Raw genomic sequence first — 19745 nt, 5'->3', positions numbered from 1 at the left:
CACCAAGCAATTCTCAGACCTTGTTGGGTGTCTTTTCATTCAGTTCCATTCTGACACTGTCTGGGGGGGGGGAGGGAGGGAGAGAGAGGGAGGGAGGGAGAGAGAGGGAGGGAAGGAGAGGGAGAGAGAGGGAGGGAAGGAGAGGGAGAGAGAGGGAGGGAAGGAGAGGGAGAGAGAATCAGATCCCACAGGTTAAGGGCTCCGTGCTCCACCGGTGGCAAGCCCAGGTTGTTAACCGGTGCTTCTGATTGGCCGGCGATGGATGAAAGGTTCCAGGGACCCCCTCAACTCAGGATCTCAGTTCCAAAGCCCAGGGTGGCCCCTGCGCTTGTGACAGACTGGCTGTCAACCAGAGGTTCCCACGACCCTCCTCCGTGGGTCCCATTAGTTTGCTAGAGCCGCTCACAGAACTCAGGAAATTCATTTCCTCACCAGATGACGCCTTGATTACAAAAGAACGTAACTTGGGGAGCGTCAAATGGAAGAGGGGCGCAGGCAGGGTGTGTGGGGAGGGGCGCAGAGCCTCCACGCCCTCCCCGGCACCACTGTCCCCACATCTCCACGTGGCCACCAGCCCAAAGCTCTCCAGACCCCATTCTCTTGGCTTTTTGTGGAGGGTCCATCCCATCAGTGCAATTGATTTAAATTATTGGCCATTGGGGATTGAATTCGATCTTTAGGCGCTCTCCCCTCCCCCTCCTTGGAAGTCAGGGGGAGGGGTTGGAAGTTCCAACCCTGTAATCACATGCTTGGTTCCTGTGGCAACCAGCCCCCCCACCCCATCCAATGTGCTTTCTAAAAGTCACATCATTAACATAACCAAAGTCATCTTACCATTGCCATCCCTGGAAGTGCCAAGGGTTTTAAGAGCTCTGTGCCAGAAACAGGAGTAAGAGCACATGTTTAGTTCTCTCTCTCTCTCTCTCCCTCTCCTCCCTCTCCTCTCCTCTCCCTCCCCGTCCCTCCCTCCCTCCCCTTTCCCTCTCTCCCTTCCTTCCTTCCTTCCTTCCTTCCTTCCTTCCTTCCTTCCTTCCTTCCTTCCTTCCTTCCTTCCTTCCTTCCCTCCCTCCCTTTTTTGGCAAGAGAGAAAGAGGAGGGGGAGGGGGAGAGGGAAGGGTGGAGAAACAGATGGTGTCTTCTTCTCTGTGCCCTGACTGGGGATTGAACTCGGGATGTCCACCTGCCAGGCTGATACTCTACCACTGAGCCAACTGGCCAGGACCACATATAATAACTCTTAAAAAGGTTTTAATTTATTTATTGATTTTTGGAGAGAAAGGGAGAGAGAGAGAGAGAGAGAGAGAGAGAGATTTGTTCCACTTATATATGCATTTATTGGTTTATTCTTGTCTGTGTCCTGACTGGGGATCAAACCTGCAACCTTGGTGTATTAGGGTGACTCTCTAACCAACTGGCGTATCTGACCAGGGCACATGTGTAATAACTATTTATTCTTTATTCTCTCGTATGAGGTAAGCACCATTGCTATCATTCCCAAGTTACGGATAAAGAAACTGAGGTTCTCAGAGAATAAGTGGCTTACCCAAGAGCTCATGACCAGTGCACGGTGGAGCCACGACCCAAACCCAGGCGGCCTGGCTCCCAGGTGTTCTGTTCTTACCCTGCACCCCAAACTAACTGCCTTCTGACCTCAGCTCCGTCCCCCTGCACAGACAGCCCTTTCCTCGGGGAGCTGCCCGTCTAGATACACACCCCAGGAGCTCTGTGTCCCCACAACCTCAGCCCCGTGGGGCCAGTGCACGTGGACATCTGCCCTCAGCTTGAACGACCTGACCTCCTCTTCTAGAATTTGGATTTGAAGCTTCTGGGTTTAGTCTGGGCTGGTCACATGGGTTTGGAAAATTCTTTATTGCTCGGAAAGCGCCCGTCTTGAGGAATTCTTGTCCAGTGACGTTTTCCGGCAGCCCGAGTCCCGGGGGTCCTCCGAGCTCTCTGCCCCTCCAGCCCCGCCCTTCAAGGTCAACAGCTCTTGTGGTTTCTCCACTGAACGACTGATTTTCATTCCGCTGTGGAAGTAACACGTCATAGCAGGATGTCTGCCCTCTTCACACACATTTAAACGCGCACAGGACGGGGTCGCTGGCCCTGGCGCAGTGTGTGCCGCAGACCTCCGAGGTGGTTCCTGTCGCGGAATGAGGAGCTTGATGCCCCGCTGCCCCCTCCCCCAGCCCCTGGCCCCCACCGTTCCACTCTCGGACTCTGTGAGTTTGGCTATTTCAGACTCCTATTCCTGCGGCCGGTGACGCAGGGTCCTCCCGGGTCCTCCCTGCTGGGTCCTATTGCCCACGACGTTCCTTCTTTTGACAACTGGAGAAATACTCTGTTGTGTGGATAAGCCCCGTTTTCTTTATTCACTTATCTGCCGGGGGACATTGAGGTTGTCCCCACACCTCGGAGTGACCATGGGAGTGCTGAGATCTGGAGATTTTGATTTCAATCCTTTTGGATAAACACCCAGAGAAGCAGGGTTGCCGGATGATATAGTAGTTCCATTTTTTGTTGTTGTTGTTGTTTTGAGGAAAATGCCAAATTCGTTAGGGAGTTAAAGAGACGTTTCTCCAAAGAGGACGTGCACAGAGCCAACAACAACAGGTAGGAAGGAAAAATGTTCCATCGTCAGGAAAGGTGAATCACATCCCTGGTGAGATATCACCTCCCACCTGTCAGGATGACTCTTTAAAAAAGAACAAAACAAAACCCAAAAGACAGCAGGTATTGGCAAGCACGTGGGGGGATTGGAACCCTGGCACTCTCTTGGGGTGGGGGCGGGGGAAGGCAGGAGGGTGCAGCCACTATGGGAAAGCGTGTCTGCCTCTGAACTCGATACCCGTGGAACTGGACAGTGGACCCTCTCTTGTGTTCACCTGCTGTCCCCAGTATTCCGTCTGGGGCCACGTGACTTTGAAAGGACGCACCGCATCCCATCTCTCTGGACGTCTGACTTCAAAGCCAGCCAGACCGGGCAGGTCCATCAAGCAGTCAAGTGCGTGGGAACAGCCAGCGCCCCTCTGGTGCCCGGGCACCCTCTCCGGACGGGGCAGCCCCCGAGGCAGCTCCATCTCTGTGTTCCCGCCTGCTATTTAAGGGACCGACGCCCAGATCTTCCGGTTTGCCGAGAGAGGTCTGAGCCTCCTGATTTCAGACGCTGACACGTAACTCGAGAACTCCAGCTGTGGCAGTGTATCCGAGAGCACGTGTAACCCGTACAGGCTGCGTTCGATCTGCGGACCCCCCCGGTTGACAGCCTTCGTCTGCGTGTGTCAGCCGGTCGGGGCTGTCAGCAGCCGCACCCCTCACCCCCTGCCTAGCAAGGGAGAAGGTGGCCATGATGTAGGCTTCCTCAAATCAGCCTTCTTCGGGGAGTTAGGGAGAGAACAAACAGTCCGCCAAGATGGGGAGCCCTAAGTGCAGGGAGGGGCTGGGTGTCGCCCACTTCTCACCCCCCAGGCGCAGCCCTGGCGAGGAACCCGCCCCCGCGGCGCCCCCTGCTGGACGTGGCGCCTCCTGCGTGCAGCGGGATCTGCAGGTGGGTTGGCTTCTCCGCTCTGCGTGTCAACGAGGAAACTCCGGTCCCCCTGGGCTGACTGCAGAGACGTCCACAGGGACTCAGCTGGGCTTCCTGTGTTCGGCCAGTCCCCCACGCCGCCGGCCGGCCACCCCCAGACGCGGCCACTCGCATCCTTCTCCATGGGGAGAACCAGGCCAGGCCGCCCTCCCCTCCGCCCCAGCCTCTCTCACCTGTTCTGTACGCTGCAGCGCCTTTGAAGCACTTCCAGCCTTGACTTGGCGCCTCGCCCTGCTTCGGGGGCTCAATGGCGTCTCCCAGTTCTGTACCGTTCCTTCTGGTATTCCAGTGGCTGGCTGGGGGTCAGGGCAGAAGGAACTGTGCAGGCTCAGGTGGGTGGTCTTGCAGTTTGATTTCATGAAGAGTATGACACCTGCTGTGCTCTTCCTGACTGTGTGACTGTGGCTAAGTCGCTTAACTTCTCAGTGTCCCTGTTTCTTTTCTTTTTTCTTTTTTAAAAAATTATTTAAGTGAGAGGCGGGGAGATAGAGGGACAGACTTCCCCATGAGCCCCGACCGGAATCCACCTAGTGACCCCATCTGAGGCCGATGCTCTGCCCATCTAGGGGCCTGCTCACAACTGAGCTATTTTTAGTGCCTGAGGCAGAGACTCCATGGAGCCATTCTCAGTGCTCGGGGCCGATGTGCTCAAACCAATGGAGCCATGGCTGTGGGAAGAGGAGAGAGAGAGAGAGAGAGAGAAAGAGAGAGAAGGGGAGGGGTGGAGAAGCAGATGGACGCTTCTCCTGCGTGCCCTGACCCGGAATCAAACCCGGGACATCCACGTGCCAGGCCAACGCTCTACCGCCGAGCCAACCGGCCAGGGCCCCTGTTTCTTTATTTTTAAGATGAAGCTGATGATATACCCACTTCATAGGGATGCTGTGTGAGTGTTAAATAAGTTACTATATGCAAAGAGCTGAAAACAGTGCCTGGTGTATTATGTCACTGCTTGCTCGACCCGGAACCGTGGGCCTGCGTGGGCCTTTAGGTCTTACTTAGTTCTGTTCCTTGACTCTTTAACTCAGCCCATCCTCACGCACCTGCTGTCTCGAATTTCTTTTTACCCTGTGACTGTGCGCCTCCCCAGTCCCACTGAGCAATGGTAAACTTGGGGGGGGGCCTCGTCCTCTGTGCTCCCCGACTTCCCCTACCCACACATCCCTGCGTCGCCAACTCCCATGGTACCCCGGACGTGATAATTACAGCTAGCGCTCACGTAGCACTTAGCCTGTGCCAGGTGCTGTTCTTCGTGACTTGTATACGCTAACTCGCGGCATCCTCCCCCCGTGACACAGATACTCTCTTACGCCCATTTTATGGAAGAGGAAACCGACTTGCTAAGTCCCACGACTCGTAAGAATCAGAGTCTGGATTTGAACTTGCCCCGGCCCTGGAGGCCGCTCTGTGCTGTCACGACACGCTGCTGCCGCCCACGGCTTCATCCTCAGGGAGAGGAGCCCCGTCTCGACTCCACTAAGACCTCCTCCCGGGACAGCAGCCCCCTGCCCCGATCCCCTGACCCCTCCTCTCTGTCCCACGGGCCTGTCATTGCCACGCTGCTGCGGCGCCATCTTTCTGAAAACAGATGGACATGAGCGTGTTGTTGTCCCGGCTGAGAACATGTCAGTGGCTTCCCATTGCTCCTGGGACACAGTCGGTCCTCTTTGCTGTGGCTTATGAGCAGGGCTATCGTACACCCCCCACCCCACCCTCTGCCGGGCTGGCCCGTGAGCAGACGTGGGTGTCCCGTTGCGTTGGAAGCCCCCAGTCGTTGGTGTCCGTGTCGTTCTCACGTCCCCCTGGAAGACAGGTTATGGGGTCTACCCTGTGGTAAGGCCCTGCGTGCTGCGGGCCGTCCACGCCTCCAGCCTCGCTGACGGCTCCCTTCCCCGCCCTCTGCTCCCTCCTGCCTCTCCCCGTGCCCCAGCCGACCCCCACCCTCCGCACTTCCAGGTGCTGCCCCGCTGCTGGGGGGCCACTCCTCTCTACCTGCTTCCCGCTGCCTCCAGTGCGTCTCAGTCCTTCCTGGGTGCCTGCTGAGTCATTTGTGGAGCTTTACAGGCAAACACTGGTGCCCGGGCGCGACCCAGCCAGATGCCCGCAGAGTCTCTGGCTGACCCTGGACCTCCCAGGGGATTTCAGGTTCAGGACCCCAGGTGACTCCTGCTCAGCCTCTGGGCTGCAGCTCTTCAGGGAAGCCCTCCCCGACCCCCCCCCACCTCCCCCCACCCCCCCACCTCCCCCCACCCCCCCACCCCCCCCACCCCCGCCCTCCCCAACCTCCCCGACCTACCCCGCCCTCCCCCACCTCCCCCCACCCCCACCCCTGACCCCCCCCCGCCCCCCCCCGCCCTCCCCCCCACCCCCCCCCCCGCCCTCCCCCACCTCCCCGACCTCCCCGCCCTCCCGGACCTACCCCGCCCTCCCCCGCCCTCCCCCGCCCTCCCCCACCTCCCCGACCTCCCCGACCTCCCCCGCCTCCCCCGACCTCCCCGACCTCCCCCACCTCCCTGCCCAGGTCAGCCCTCCTGTTTCGCACTCCGATAGGACCGCAGACCTCTTCCTGCTGTCCCGCGTCACAGGGGTACGACGTGGTGTGACCAAGAGCCCAGAATCTGGATGCAAATCACAAGGTCACTGTGTGACCTTGGGCAGCTCGCTTAACGTCTCTGTGGTCCAGTTTTCTCTCTGGTGAAGCGAGGGGGGATAACCAACCCATTCCAACGAGGGTCAAATGCGTTCATCACATGGGGAGCTCTGAGGGCAGTGCCTGACCTGTGTCCGCTGTTACTATAATAATAAGCACCACCGTTACTCCGGCCGGATTGCTCAGATGGTTAGAGAGCGTCATCCTGAGGTGGAGAGGTGCAGGTTCGATCCCCAGTGAGGGCACTCGCAGGAACAGCTCTCGCTCTCTCTCTCTCTCTCTCTCTCTCTCTCTCTCTCAAATCAATACATTTTAAAAACTAAAAAACAAAACAATGACCATTATTATTCTGCCCCATGGGCATAGACCCCAGCCGGTGGGGTCGGTGTCTGCTGTTCAATCAGGTCCCAGTTGCAGTGGGGACAGCACGCGGCACGTGATAGGTCTCCAGTGACTCGCTGAGCAGAGCGCGTCCCAGTGACGTTCTCGGTAAAGGGTGACGAGGGGTTAGGTGCAGACTCGCCCGCCTCCGCAGGCCTCTCCTCTCTGTGGAGCCCGTGTCTAGTGGTGGTCGGGGCCGTTAGAACCAGACCCTGCACAGCTGGTGGGGGGCAGACACCCAGGCGCTGATGGGGGCGTCACAGCCCCCTCGCCCTTCACGTTTTTTCTACATGTGTGGCCCGTAGTCACGGCCGTCGTGACCATGCACAGGCAGGTTCTCATGGGGTTCGGGCAGACGGTAAAGAAACCGTGGAGCCAAAAACTGGTGGGTCATTCCTTTATTCAAGTCTCGCACCAGCCGACGAGCAAACACACGGGGAAAACACTTCCCCTTCACTCAGGGCTCCCAAAGCCACGGACACCTTCTCCGGTTCCACAACCAGGAGACTCTTCTCTGGTTCCTCCTGGAATTCAAGGCCCCACCAGTCTCAGCAGAGATCCCAGAGCCCCTCAGCTCCGGTTCCCCATCTGCCCACCTTCTCTCTCTCTGCCAACGTGGCTTCTCCCTCAGCACCCTGCCTGCTCTCCTCTCTCACTCTGCCAACATGGCTTCTCCCTCAGCACCCTGCATGCTCTCTGCTCTCACTCTGCCAACATGGCTTCTCCCTCAGCACCCTGCCTGCTCTCCCCTCCTTCTGCTCCTCGCCATAAACATGGCTTCCTTCTCTTTCCCTGCCAACCTTAGCCAGACAAGGGCCCTTCCCAAGCAGGAAGGTCATTTGCAATTTCACAGATCACATATACCGAGCGCTGCCCAGCGCCATTTTTTAACACTAAAAGTGAGCAAACTCAAAAAATACAAATTTTACAAACTCATTTGCCCAACATGACGCGAAGGTTTCCGCTGCTCCTCTGAAGTGCAGCGGGGAGTGTGTGTGTGCGCGCACATGTGCGTGCACGTGTGTGTATGTGTGTGTGTGTGATAACCCTTCTTATGGAAGAGGAAACCGACTTGCCAAGTCCCACGACTCGTAAGAATCCGAGTCTGGATTTGAACTTGCCCTGACCCTGGAGGGACCAGGGCACAGAAACCAAAGCACAGAGAGGTCAGGGAACCTGCCCAAAGTCACACAGCTGGGAAATCCTTGCATTGGGATTCGGCCTCCACGCCAGGGCCTCTGTGGCGGGCGGCTGTCGGGCAGCTGGGCACTGCCCTGCACCCAGAGATCAAGCCAGCAGCATCTGCACAGATCGAGGGGCCCCGTGTCCTCGTCTTGCGTTTGGGCGAGCCCCGACTCCACGGGGAGAGAGGGGTGTGCAGACTGTGCCACTTGTCCCTCCGCTGGCCCACGGGGCCGCAGGGGAAGGAGGGGTGTTTTGTGGGTGACGGAGGATTCGTTTATAACAGGAGGGCGGGTGGCCTGTTACAGTGTGGCTGCTCCTTGACCCACGGCTGTGTTACTGTGAGCAACAAATTCACACTGTGGCCTCCACAGGAAGAGGCGGGGCCCCTCTGCGAGCAGCCTGGACCACCCAGGTTGTCAGAACTTGAAAAGCCCCCTGGGGAGTGCCCCCTCCCCCTGGACCCCCTTGTTTTCTGAAGGAGGAACTGAGAGCGAGTGAAAGTGACTTGGCCAAGGTCACAGAGGTAGTTTTTATTTTCAGTTAGCCTTCAGCAGCAGGTGCACGCTGCACGCCAGTCACCGCGCTCAGCACAGACCCGTCGTGATTTCATGAATTTCTGCCAGTTTAGGAAGCAGAGACATTTATCGTATTCTGTTCAGCACACGCTTGTATACGGCATTCTACTCAGAGCCAGGCACTGTGCTGCAAGCCCTTGACAAATATTAACTCGTTAAGTTCTCACCATCCGATGGGGATCAGAGCTATTGTTATTTTTATTTTAAAGAGGAAGAAACCAACGCACAGAGAGGTCAGGGAACCTGCCTGAAGTCACAGAGCTGGGAAATCCTGGCGTTGGGATTCGGTCCCGGGCAGCCTGGCCTCGCAGTGCGGGCTCCGTTTCCGTCGTGTCTCGCCGCACGACGGCTCTTCTTTCCGTTTCGGAAGTGAGATCGATCGTCGAGGCTCAGATGTCTGAAGCAGCTTGTTCAAGGCTGCCAGACTGGAAGTTCCCAGCAAAGCCGGGATGGAACTTGGACTGCCTAGCTGTAGAGGCTGACTCATGGTCGCTCTCCTCAGTCCCCTCCCGTGGGGGCGGAGGGGTCTGAGCTGGGGTCAGGGCACGGGGCTGAGGCGGAACTGGGAGCCAGGCCGGTGGGTGGAGTTGGGCTGGTGTCCGCTAGGCCCATGGGGGGGGGGGTCAAAGCAGGACCCCGTGCAGCTGGACTGCACCCAGAGCCCCGGCCGGGTGGCTTCAGCCCCGGGTACACCCCCTCCTCCTGGATCTCTCATCTCTCTGTCCAGCGGAATCTCTCCCCTTCCACGCTGTGAGCCCCACGACCTCTCCTTCCCAGCACTTGAAAGCATCCGTTTGTGCTTTTTTTCTTCACTGTCTTTTCTCAGCTCGGCTGGGAGCCCAGGCGGGCAGACCCTGTGTCCGATTCTGCTCCCCTGGCACTGGACACATGCAGGGCGCTTGACAAATGTCTGGTGACTGAGTGGGGAGAGAAGGCGGGGCTCTTTGCCGGAGGGGAACAAACTGGCCCAGGAAATCTAGAAGTTCAAGGAGCGGGGAGCAGAGGGGAGGTTTCCTGGAAAAGTGACAACTCCGGGCACCTGGGGACGCCCTGACGGAAGACCTCTTTAATGAGCGCCTTGCTCTGTGTCAGCAAAGGTTCTAAGCAATTCGGTCACTGTCACCATCCCAGGCAGGGAATCTCATCGTGACCGCCGGTGAACAGAAGGCACAGCTCACGAGCAGGGGAGCTGGCGTTTGAATCGGGGGGGCCCCCCACCCTGGAGCCTCACAGTTTACACCCGGGACTGGCCGCCTCTCCGTGGGCACTGGGTCCTCTGGCAGGTTGAGGGGAACCTGGCTGGTCCACCTGCTGGACTCACTTGCTGGAAAGCTAGTGGCTTCACATACCCCGAGGACCCAACCTGGGGCTGGATCTGCAGGTCCAGGGCTCTGGGCCTCGGTGCCACGGGGGTGGGGCGCTGGCCTTCCCCGTGGAAACTCAGGAGAAGGAGGGCTCGCCCCTCTGCCTGAGGGGGTGATGGCACGGGCCCTCCGGGGCTCAGTGAATGGAGGCAGCGTGTTGACTCCGGCCTCCTGTGGTTGCTACGCCGGTCAAAGTTGGGATTGGTGCGGGAGTTACACACTCGGATGCCTGCAGGGCCCAGGCCGTGTCCGGCGGGTGGGCCGGGCCGGGGTCTGCGGTGACTTGCAGCGTGTAAGCCCACCCGAAGGGCATGGTCAGGCATGGGCTCCAGCGTGGGGCTGCCTTCAGGGGGGGCTGGCTCAGGGCTGCCGTTCTGAGGAGCACACCATCGCCATGAAATGGTGGCTGCCCCCGCTGGGAGGCCCACCCAGGGCCTGGGCACACGTCTCTGCAGGAGGTTTGCGCACATGCCGGGGAGGATGGATGGCGTAGCCGGGTCGGGACCTCCGACCTAGTTAATGAACTGAGGTCGCCGGTGGGAACAGCATACCCTGGAAAGCTGAAGACTCGCTTAGCATTAATGACAACTAAGAAGAGTTGAGGGGGAAAAAAAATTATTTTTTTTTTTGAGAAGGACATACAGTCAAGTTCCACATGTGATGTTTCTCTCTCTCTCTCTCTCTCTCTCTCTCTCTCTCTCTCCTTTCTGGGCTGCCAGCCCGGATTCCGGGTCACCCCCTCCTCCGCCCCCCTCCCCCTTAGCTCAGCCCAGCACCTGCTCCACACAGTTCCTTGTTCTGAGTTCAGATTGGCCCACGGCTCTTCTTGATCAACTGCACTGTCGCTGACCAGACCTTGGTCCCTGCAGCAGGGCCGGTGGGAGGCCTGAGGCCAGATGCTCTCCTCTCCTGCCCACTGAACTGGGTGCTGCTGTAGGCGGGACAGTACGCAGGGTTGGCAGAGGTCGGCATTTCCAGTAGCTTCTGGAAGAATATGTGGGTGGGAATAACCGTGGAAGTTCTGAGGCAGACAGCCATGCCGGCGGAGGGGTGGGTGGCGGGTGCAAAAGGCATGTTGCTGGATGATATTCTTTAGAAACCCAGGATATGTTAAGAGAGTAAGGTCCTGGCCGGTTGGCTCAGCGGTAGAGTGTTGGCCTGGTGTGCAGGAGTCCCGGGTTCGATTCCCGGCCAGGGCACACAGGAGAGGTGCCCATCTGCTTCTCCACCCCTCCCCCTCTCCTTCCTCTCTGTCTCTCTCTTCCCCTCCCGCAGCCGAGGCTCCATTGGAGCAAAGTTGGCCCAGGCACTGAGGACGACTCCATGGCCTCTGCCTCAGGCGCTAGAATGGCTCTGGTTGCAACAGAGCATCAGACCCAGATGGGCAGAGCATCGCCCCCTGGTGGGCGTGCCGGGTGGATCTCGGTCGGGCACATGTGGGAGTCTGTCTGACTGCCTCCTTGTTTCTTACTTCAGAAAAATACAAAAAAATTAAAAAAAAAAAAGAGTATGTCACTGAGGTGGGAATATAGAGAGAGAGACCAGTGGAGCATAAGAGAAAATTCAGAGATGAACAAAGGACACAGGAGAAGTTGGGGTGCAATGAAGGAGGCGTGTCCAGCCAGTGGGAAGAAGAGCATTCCTTCCATGGCTTGGTGACGGCTGACCATGCACTAAAGAAAAAGAAAATCACAGCCCTGGCTGGTTGGCTCAGTGGTAGAGCGTCGGCCTGGCATGCAGGAGTCCCAGGTTCGATTCCCGGCCAGGGCACACAGGAGAAGCACCCATCTGCTTCTCCACCCCTCCCCCTCTCCTTCCTCTCTGTCTCTCTCTTCCCCTCCTGCAGCCGAGGCTCCATTGGAGCAAAGTTGGCCCGGGCACTGAGGACGACTCCATGGCCTCTGCCTCAGGCGCTAGAATGGCTCTGGTCGCAACAGAGCATCAGACCCAGATGGGCAGAGCATCGCCCCCTGGTGGGCGTGCCGGGTGGATCTCGGTCAGGCACATGTGGGAGTCTGTCTGACTGCCTCCTTGTTTCTTACTTCAGAAAAATACAAAAAAATTAAAAAAAAAAAAGAGTATGTCACTGAGGTGGGAATATAGAGAGAGAGACCAGTGGAGCATAAGAGAAAATTCAGAGATGAACAAAGGACACAGGAGAAGTTGGGGTGCAATGAAGGAGGCGTGTCCAGCCAGTGGGAAGAAGAGCATTCCTTCCATGGCTTGGTGACGGCTGACCATGCACTAAAGAAAAAGAAAATCACAGCCCTGGCTGGTTGGCTCAGTGGTAGAGCGTCGGCCTGGCATGCAGGAGTCCCAGGTTCGATTCCCGGCCAGGGCACACAGGAGAAGCACCCATCTGCTTCTCCACCCCTCCCCCTCTCCTTCCTCTCTGTCTCTCTCTTCCCCTCCTGCAGCCGAGGCTCCATTGGAGCAAAGTTGGCCCGGGCACTGAGGACGACTCCATGGCCTCTGCCTCAGGCGCTAGAATGGCTCTGGTCGCAACAGAGCATCAGACCCAGATGGGCAGAGCATCGCCCCCTGGTGGGCGTGCCGGGTGGATCTCGGTCAGGCACATGTGGGAGTCTGTCTGACTGCCTCCTTGTTTCTTACTTCAGAAAAATACAAAAAAATTAAAAAAAAAAAAGAGTATGTCACTGAGGTGGGAATATAGAGAGAGAGACCAGTGGAGCATAAGAGAAAATTCAGAGATGAACAAAGGACACAGGAGAAGTTGGGGTGCAATCAAGGAGGCGTGTCCAGCCAGTGGGAAGAAGAGCATTCCTTCCATGGCTTGGTGACGGCTGACCATGCACTAAAGAAAAAGAAAATCACAGCCCTGGCTGGTTGGCTCAGTGGTAGAGCGTCGGCCTGGCATGCAGGAGTCCCAGGTTCGATTCCCGGCCAGGGCACACAGGAGAAGCACCCATCTGCTTCTCCACCCTTCCCCCTCTCCTTCCTCTCTGTCTCTCTCTTCCCCTCCTGCAGCCAAGGCTCCATTGGAGGAAAGTTAGCCCAGGCACTGAGGACGACTCCATGGCCTCTGCCTCAGGTGCTAGAATGGCTCTGGTTGCAACAGAGCAAAGCCCCAGATGGGCAGAGCATCGCCCCCTGGTGGGCATGCCAGGTGGATCCCAGTCGGGCGCATGCGGGAGTCTGTCTGACTGCCTCCCCGTTTCCAACTTCAGAAAAATACAATAAATAAATAAATAAATAAATAAAAAAGAAAATCACAGGTCTGTCCTCGGAGCCCCTGCTGAAACACATTGCAAGGGAGAGAGCGATCTCAGTGTAGAAAGTGAAACCGTAAGAGAAGGAAGGGCCGTCTGGGGAGAACTCTCTAAATACAGCAGCAGGAACAGACCCGAGGACAAAGGGGAAGCAGCAGACAGCTGTCACCCGTCATGCGGAGAGAGGCAACACTGGGAACTGAAACAGGAACAAGGGCCGCGGACAGAAGATTCCTGAAAACCCCGCACACTTACTAAACGAGGGTGTCCGGCAGCCACTCACTGTGCTCTCTCATCAGTGTGGGAACGAGATAGGATCCTCTCACGGCCCCATGTTCAGAGGAAGAAAGTGAATATTTAAAAGGGTTCAGTGACTTGCCCCCGGAGTCCCAAAGCCTGGTCCCTGCCAGAGCTGGGTGTTCCATTTGAGCACGGTGACGAATTAATCCCCTGACGTCCACGCTGACTCTGGATCTTAACCTGGGAAATCATATTTAAAGTTCGGCTGAAGTTGACATGTCACTCTTGTCCTTCAAGCGATGGAACTGTCGGCTATTTGCCGAAGGGGTGGGGTGGGCGGAAGAAGGTGTGGTGAGTCACGTGCTGGGGCCGACCAGGTGACACACGGACAGTTACCTGCTCTGTGGTCTCTCCAGGAAGATCTGCACCAAACCACAGTGTCACTCAGCTTCTGACATTGTATAAACAACGTTTCATGTTCTCGAAATCTCAGTCCCCTGCCACCCCAAGGGAAGGCTTCCCTACGTCTGTCTCCTGGGAATTCTTGGCATTTTGCTTGCCACCTGGGGGCACAGCGGTCCCTGTTGTGTTTCCCTCCGCGGCGGGACCTGCTGGGGGACTTCCGTGGCCCCCAGGGGAACAGCTGACACCCCAGGCACGGTGCTCCCCCCCCTCTGCAGATACACGCTCTCTGCTTAGGCCCCCTTGTAGTGAGCGCACCCTTCTGGCGTTTCCCCCAGTGCTGCGATGAGGCACGTAAATACACTTTGTATCCTTTCTCACATTTTCACAAAACACTGCAACATGAGACCTACACTCTTCTGCACCTTGGGGTTTTTCCCCCCTTCTCTTCATTTTCACTTAAAAATCGACCCTTGAGAGTGCTCCACGTCAGAGCAGAAGGGTTCCTTGTTCTTCCTACCTGGGCGTAGTGTTTGTGTCCTCGTGCAGCCGCATGCCGGTGTAAATAGTGCTCCCCCCACTCTCGCCAGTCACACCTGGCTTGTTTGAAACCTTTTGCTCTTAAAAACCTCTACTTCAAAAAAACAGCCACGAACATATATTATTTCTTGTGTTGGAGGGCCGACCTCCAGCATCCATCCCAGAAGTGGGGTGATGGGGTCCAGAAGGAATAAAAGGAAACATTTTGTACTTTTGCTGAGTAGACAGTGCCCGCTTTCCTCCTCGGACTGGCCTGCCCCCCAGGAGCGATGTCTTTCTCTGCCCAGCTTCTCGGCGGGTGATGCTGGGGAGAAGGGGCTCAGCTTTCATTCTGAGAGCTGTCGACTTCATTTAGCAGGAAACACACACACACGCACACATGCACGCACGCACACACACACACAGACACACACACACAGACACATACACACAGACACACACACAGACACACACACACGCACACACGCACATGCACACGCACACACAGACAGACACAGACACACACAGACACACACACAGACAGACACACACAGACACACACACAGACACACACGCACAGACACACACAGACACACAGACACACACACAGACACACACACGCACACACGCACAGACACACACAGACACAGACACACACAGACACACACACAGACAGACACACACACACAGACACACACACACACAGACACACACACACAGACACACACAGACACACACACAGACAGACACACAGACACACACACGCACACACACACAGACACACACAGACACAGACACACACAGACACACACACAGACAGACACACACACAGACACACACACACACAGACACACACACACACACAGACACACACACACAGACACACAGACACACACACACAGACACACACACACAGACACACACAGACACACAGACACACACACACACAGACACACACACACAGACACACACAGACACACACACACAGACACACACAGACAGACACACAGACAGACACACACACAGACACACAGACACACACACAGACACACACACACAGACACACACACACAGACAGACAGACAGACACACACACACACAAGTAATGTGCACGGTGATGCGCGGTGTCTCCCGGCCAAGGCGAAGGGGCAGAGGGGACCAGGGAGGTGCTGATACTTTCTTCTAAAGGAAGTGGCCCTCCCCCCACATGTCCCATTGGCCAGAGCTCAGTCACACGGGCACGCCAGCTGCAAGGGAGGCTGGGAAACGGACTTTGGCCTAAACCTCGGGGACTCTGTCACTAGAGGGAAGAGTGGGCGTGGGTGGAAGTCTTACCGGGCTCCGCCATGCCCTGCGGTTTCCGTACTGGACGCCGAGCTCTGCTCTGTGGGGGGTGAGGTACCAGCACATGGCCTCACACCCCGACTCAGGTTAAAGGGGAGCGGGAGGAGAGAGGAGCCAGCGGACTCGTGTGACGGACACGCCTGTCACCTGGTTCTTGCTGTCTGCGGAGTCTGTGCTGCGGCAGGAACCGGGAGGCCGGCTCTCGGATGGAGATCTGTGGGCACAGCGAGCGTGCCGGGGCCGGAAGGGGACCTGCAGCTTCTTCCTCGGTGACCCACCCTCTGCGAATCAGGCGGCCCTTCTGGGCGCAGGGCTCCCGGGATGGTCCTCCCCGTGTTTGGCGCATTCTCCGGCGACACCCCGGGCAGAGCGAATTCCACGCGCCTCACGCTGACGCTCGCCTCTCTTGTCTGTTTCCCTCGGCCTCAGGACCCCCGGAGCAAACACAAGTTTAAGATCCACACGTACTCCAGCCCCACGTTCTGTGACCACTGCGGGTCCCTGCTGTACGGACTCATCCACCAGGGGATGAAATGTGACAGTGAGTACACTCGCCCCTCGACGGCCGGCTGCCTCCTCGTGGCTTGGGGGGTGGCCAGGGTCGCCTGCGGTGCCTTCTCCCAAGTTCTGGGGGCGCTGCGGGGCCAGCTGTGTGCGGCCCGAGCTGTGGTGGCTGGAAACAGTGACCACTCAGTTAGCCCGTGGTTCTGCAGGGCAGTCCGGCGGGTCTGGGCTGCGCTTACCCAGGCACGGAGGGTGGCTCAGCCGGTTGGCGGGGGCTGTCTGGGCCTGCATGGCCTCACCCACCTGTCCAGAGCCCCGGCTATCCCTGGGGGTGTGGGGATGACGGGCCACCTGTCCAGAGCCCCGGCTGTCCCTGGGGGTGTGGGGATGACGGGCCACCTGTCCAGAGCCCCGGCTGTCCCTGGGGGTGTGGGGATGGCCTCACCCACCCGTCCAGAGCCCCGGCTGTCCCTGGGGGTGTGGGGATGACGGGCCACCCGTCCAGAGCCCCGGCTGTCCCTGGGGGTGTGGGGATGACGGGCCACCTGTCCAGAGCCCCGGCTGTCCCTGGGGGTGTGGGGATGACGGGCCACATGTCCTCCATCCCCAGTAGGCTGGCCTGGGCCTGCCCACACGGCTTTTGCCTGGTCCCAGTGCATTAAGACAGCAAGTCCTGTGGACCGAAGCAAGTCCCGGGGCGAGGGTCCCACTCAGTGTGGAAAAGGGCATTTCACGGGTGTGGACACAGGGAGGCGGGGACACATCGGGGCCATCGCAGCCATTTCCCATCACGGATGTGCAGGGCCCGGCTGTCTCCGCACGGGGCGGGCCTGCCTCTCACCACACCCCCCGGCTGAGGTAGACGAGGGTGGCGACTGATTCTCTGCCAGGCCGGGGTGGGCCAGGCTGGGGTGGGGGCGGGGTGCTCTTTCCTGAGCAGAGGCCCGAGCGGCCCGCGGTGCAGGGGACAGGCAGGCTTCGAGGGCTCTTACTGCAAAGGGACGGGGACACTCGGGGTGCCGGTAGCCCCCCCAGGCCTGTTGGCCAGCAGCAGGCTGCGCGGTCACGGGGAACAGAAGGAGGGGTTCACAGAGGGACAGAGGGACAGAGCACAGCGCAGTGTGAACGGGGCGGAGAGAGAGAGGTGGGGAAATGCCCTGCAGCACAGACAGACAGACAGACAGACGTGGGGGGGGGAATGACACACAGACGTCCCTGGGCACAGGAAAGGGGACGAGAGCTACAGAGGGGGTCAGCGAGAGAGAGAGACAGACACTCAGGCCAGAGGAGGGACAGACAGACCCCCGGACAGGGTGTTCGGGGGTGACCCAGAGAGGCACTCACACAGGCTCGTGCAGGGGTACAGAGAGGGAGCAAGGCCATGAGACAGAGACAGGGTCTCCAAACCATGTGACCCCTGTGACACCGGTGGCTCGGGGTCAGTGTGAAGACATGTTTTGTTCCTCTCACCTGCACCTAAATCCTTCTCCTGTCATTAGTTATGATGAATACTACGGGGCTTCATCACATGCTCTCAGGGCCCACGGCCCCCAGACTCTGCCCCCGGCCACCGTGGGTTCCCCGCTGCGCCCCTAGTGGGGCATTGCCCCAGGGGTCTCTCCCAGGATGGTGCCCCTCCCGGGGTGGGCTCATGGCCGACGCTGGCGGATGCGGACGTGCAAAGGCCCAGCTTTCTGGTCTCCGTTCGGGACAACTCTGAGGGGTCGTTGCGTCCGGGAGCTCCCCGATGCTCAGCCTCAGTGCACCCCCCGCCCCGCCCTCCCCGGTTCACATACACCCCCGGCCCCGCCCTCCCCGGCTCACATACACCCCCCGGCCCCGCCCTCCCCGGCTCACATACACCCCCGGCCCCGCCCTCCCCGGCTCACATACACCCCCGGCCCCGCCCTCCCCGGCTCACATACACCCCCGGCCCCGCCCTCCCCGGCTCACATACACCCCCGGCCCCGCCCTCCCTGGCTCACATACACCCCCGGCCCCGCCCTCCCCGGCTCATATACACCCCGGCCCCCGCCCTCCCCGGCTCACATACACCCCCGGCCCCCGCCCTCCCCGGCTCACATACACCCCCGGCCCCGCCCTCCCTGGCTCACATACACCCCCGGCCCCGCCCTCCCCGGCTCATATACACCCCGGCCCCGCCCTCCCCGGCTCACATACACCCCCCGGCCCCGCCCTCCCCGGCTCACATACACCCCCGGCCCCGCCCCCCCGGCTCATATACACCCCCGGCCCCGCCCTCCCCGGCTCACATACACCCTCGGCCCCGCCCTCCCCGACTCACATACACCCCCGGCCCCGCCCTCCCTGGCTCACATACACCCCCGGCCCCGCCCTCCCCGGCTCACATACAGCCCCGGCCCCGCTCTCCCCGGCTCATATACACCCCCGGCCCCGCCCTCCCCGGCTCACATACACCCCCGGCCCCGCCCTCCCCGGCTCATATACACCCCCGGCCCCGCCCTCCCCGGCTCATATACACCCCCCGGCCCCGCCCTCCCCGGCTCACATACACCCCCCCCGGCCCCGCCCTCCCCGGCTCATATACACCCCGGCCCCGCCCTCCCCGGCTCATATACACCCCCGGCCCCGCCCTCCCCGGCTCATATACACCCCGGCCCCGCCCTCCCCGGCTCACATACACCCCCCCCCGGCCCCGCCCTCCCCGGCTCATATACACCCCGGCCCCGCCCTCCCCGGCTCATATACACCCCCCCAGCCCCGCCCTCCCCGGCTCATATACACCCCGGCCCCGCCCTCCCCGGCTCACATACACCCCCGGCCCCGCCCTCCCTGGCTCAGGTAAACCTGCTCACCACGCCCCTTCACAGCCTCTTTCCAGGGAACTCGACCTATTCGCTGTCAGCATTTAAAATCGGGAGATGTCACGTACAAATCAGGGTTCACACTTATGTCCCCAATGGGGGGAGCCTCTGGCTGTTGTGTGGAAGGTCACACGCCTCCCACAGCCGAGCCCGGGTCAGGGCAGCCGGGTTATCCGGTGCCGAGTCCTGCTGCACAAATGTCTTCCCTCACCCGTGTCCCCTGCCGCCTGGCTTTGAAGTTGGGGACTCTGGTGTGCAGGGCGCACCCCGAGCCTTTGGGAGGGTGCCCAAGATTTACCTCCTCCATCCGTCAGGGCCTGGGTGGGTGGGTGGGGATAGTTGGAGAAGCCCTTTCGCCGTGACCCGGCTGGGCAGGCTGGCTTTGGCCAGGCTTGGGGGTGGGGGGTGTCTCAGCAGCTTGGAAGAGGAGGAGAGGGGACAGGAGGGGCCCTGCCTGCCCGGGGGGGCACAGAGAGGGGCCCGCGCCCCAGCCCCGCCACCCTGAGCCTCGCCCTCTCCGCCCCGCAGCCTGCATGATGAACGTGCACAAGCGCTGCGTGATGAACGTCCCCAGCCTCTGCGGCACGGACCACACGGAGCGCCGCGGCCGCATCTACATCCAGGCGCACATCGAGCGGGAGGTCCTCATCGTTGTCGGTAGGTGCCCAGCGGGCGGTGTCAGGGAGGCCGTGGAGGGCCGGGTGGGGCTGTGTGGCTGCCCCACCCCACTGGCCGTACATCCCTGCCCTGCTGCCCTCAGGCGTCCTTAGAAACACCCCGGCACGCTCAGAGGCTCCCCGCTCCTCTCGCCCCTTCTCTCTCTCTCTCTCTCTCTCTCTGTCTCTCTCTCGGTGTCTTTTGAGAGGGTGCCGTTCCGGTTGCCTTTATTAAGGTAGCAGGGATGCCCGATGATTTCCCA

General features: G+C 59.5%; 1 protein-coding gene across 2 annotated transcripts in view; it reads left to right on the top strand.

Annotated features, from left to right (window-relative positions):
• Positions 1–19745, top strand: part of PRKCB (protein kinase C beta) — a 331943-nt gene that overhangs the window by 165168 nt on the left and 147030 nt on the right. For both annotated transcript variants that reach the window (XM_066383413.1, XM_066383412.1), the window contains exons 4-5: positions 15906–16017; positions 19355–19483. In XM_066383413.1, coding sequence (XP_066239510.1) covers positions 15906–16017; positions 19355–19483 — 241 coding nt within the window. The remainder of the gene's footprint in view (positions 1–15905; positions 16018–19354; positions 19484–19745) is intronic.

This window comes from Saccopteryx leptura, chromosome 4 (genome assembly GCF_036850995.1).
Source record: "Saccopteryx leptura isolate mSacLep1 chromosome 4, mSacLep1_pri_phased_curated, whole genome shotgun sequence".
NCBI classification, from domain to species: domain Eukaryota; kingdom Metazoa; phylum Chordata; class Mammalia; order Chiroptera; family Emballonuridae; genus Saccopteryx; species Saccopteryx leptura.
This window is presented reverse-complemented; position numbering and strand designations above follow the sequence as displayed.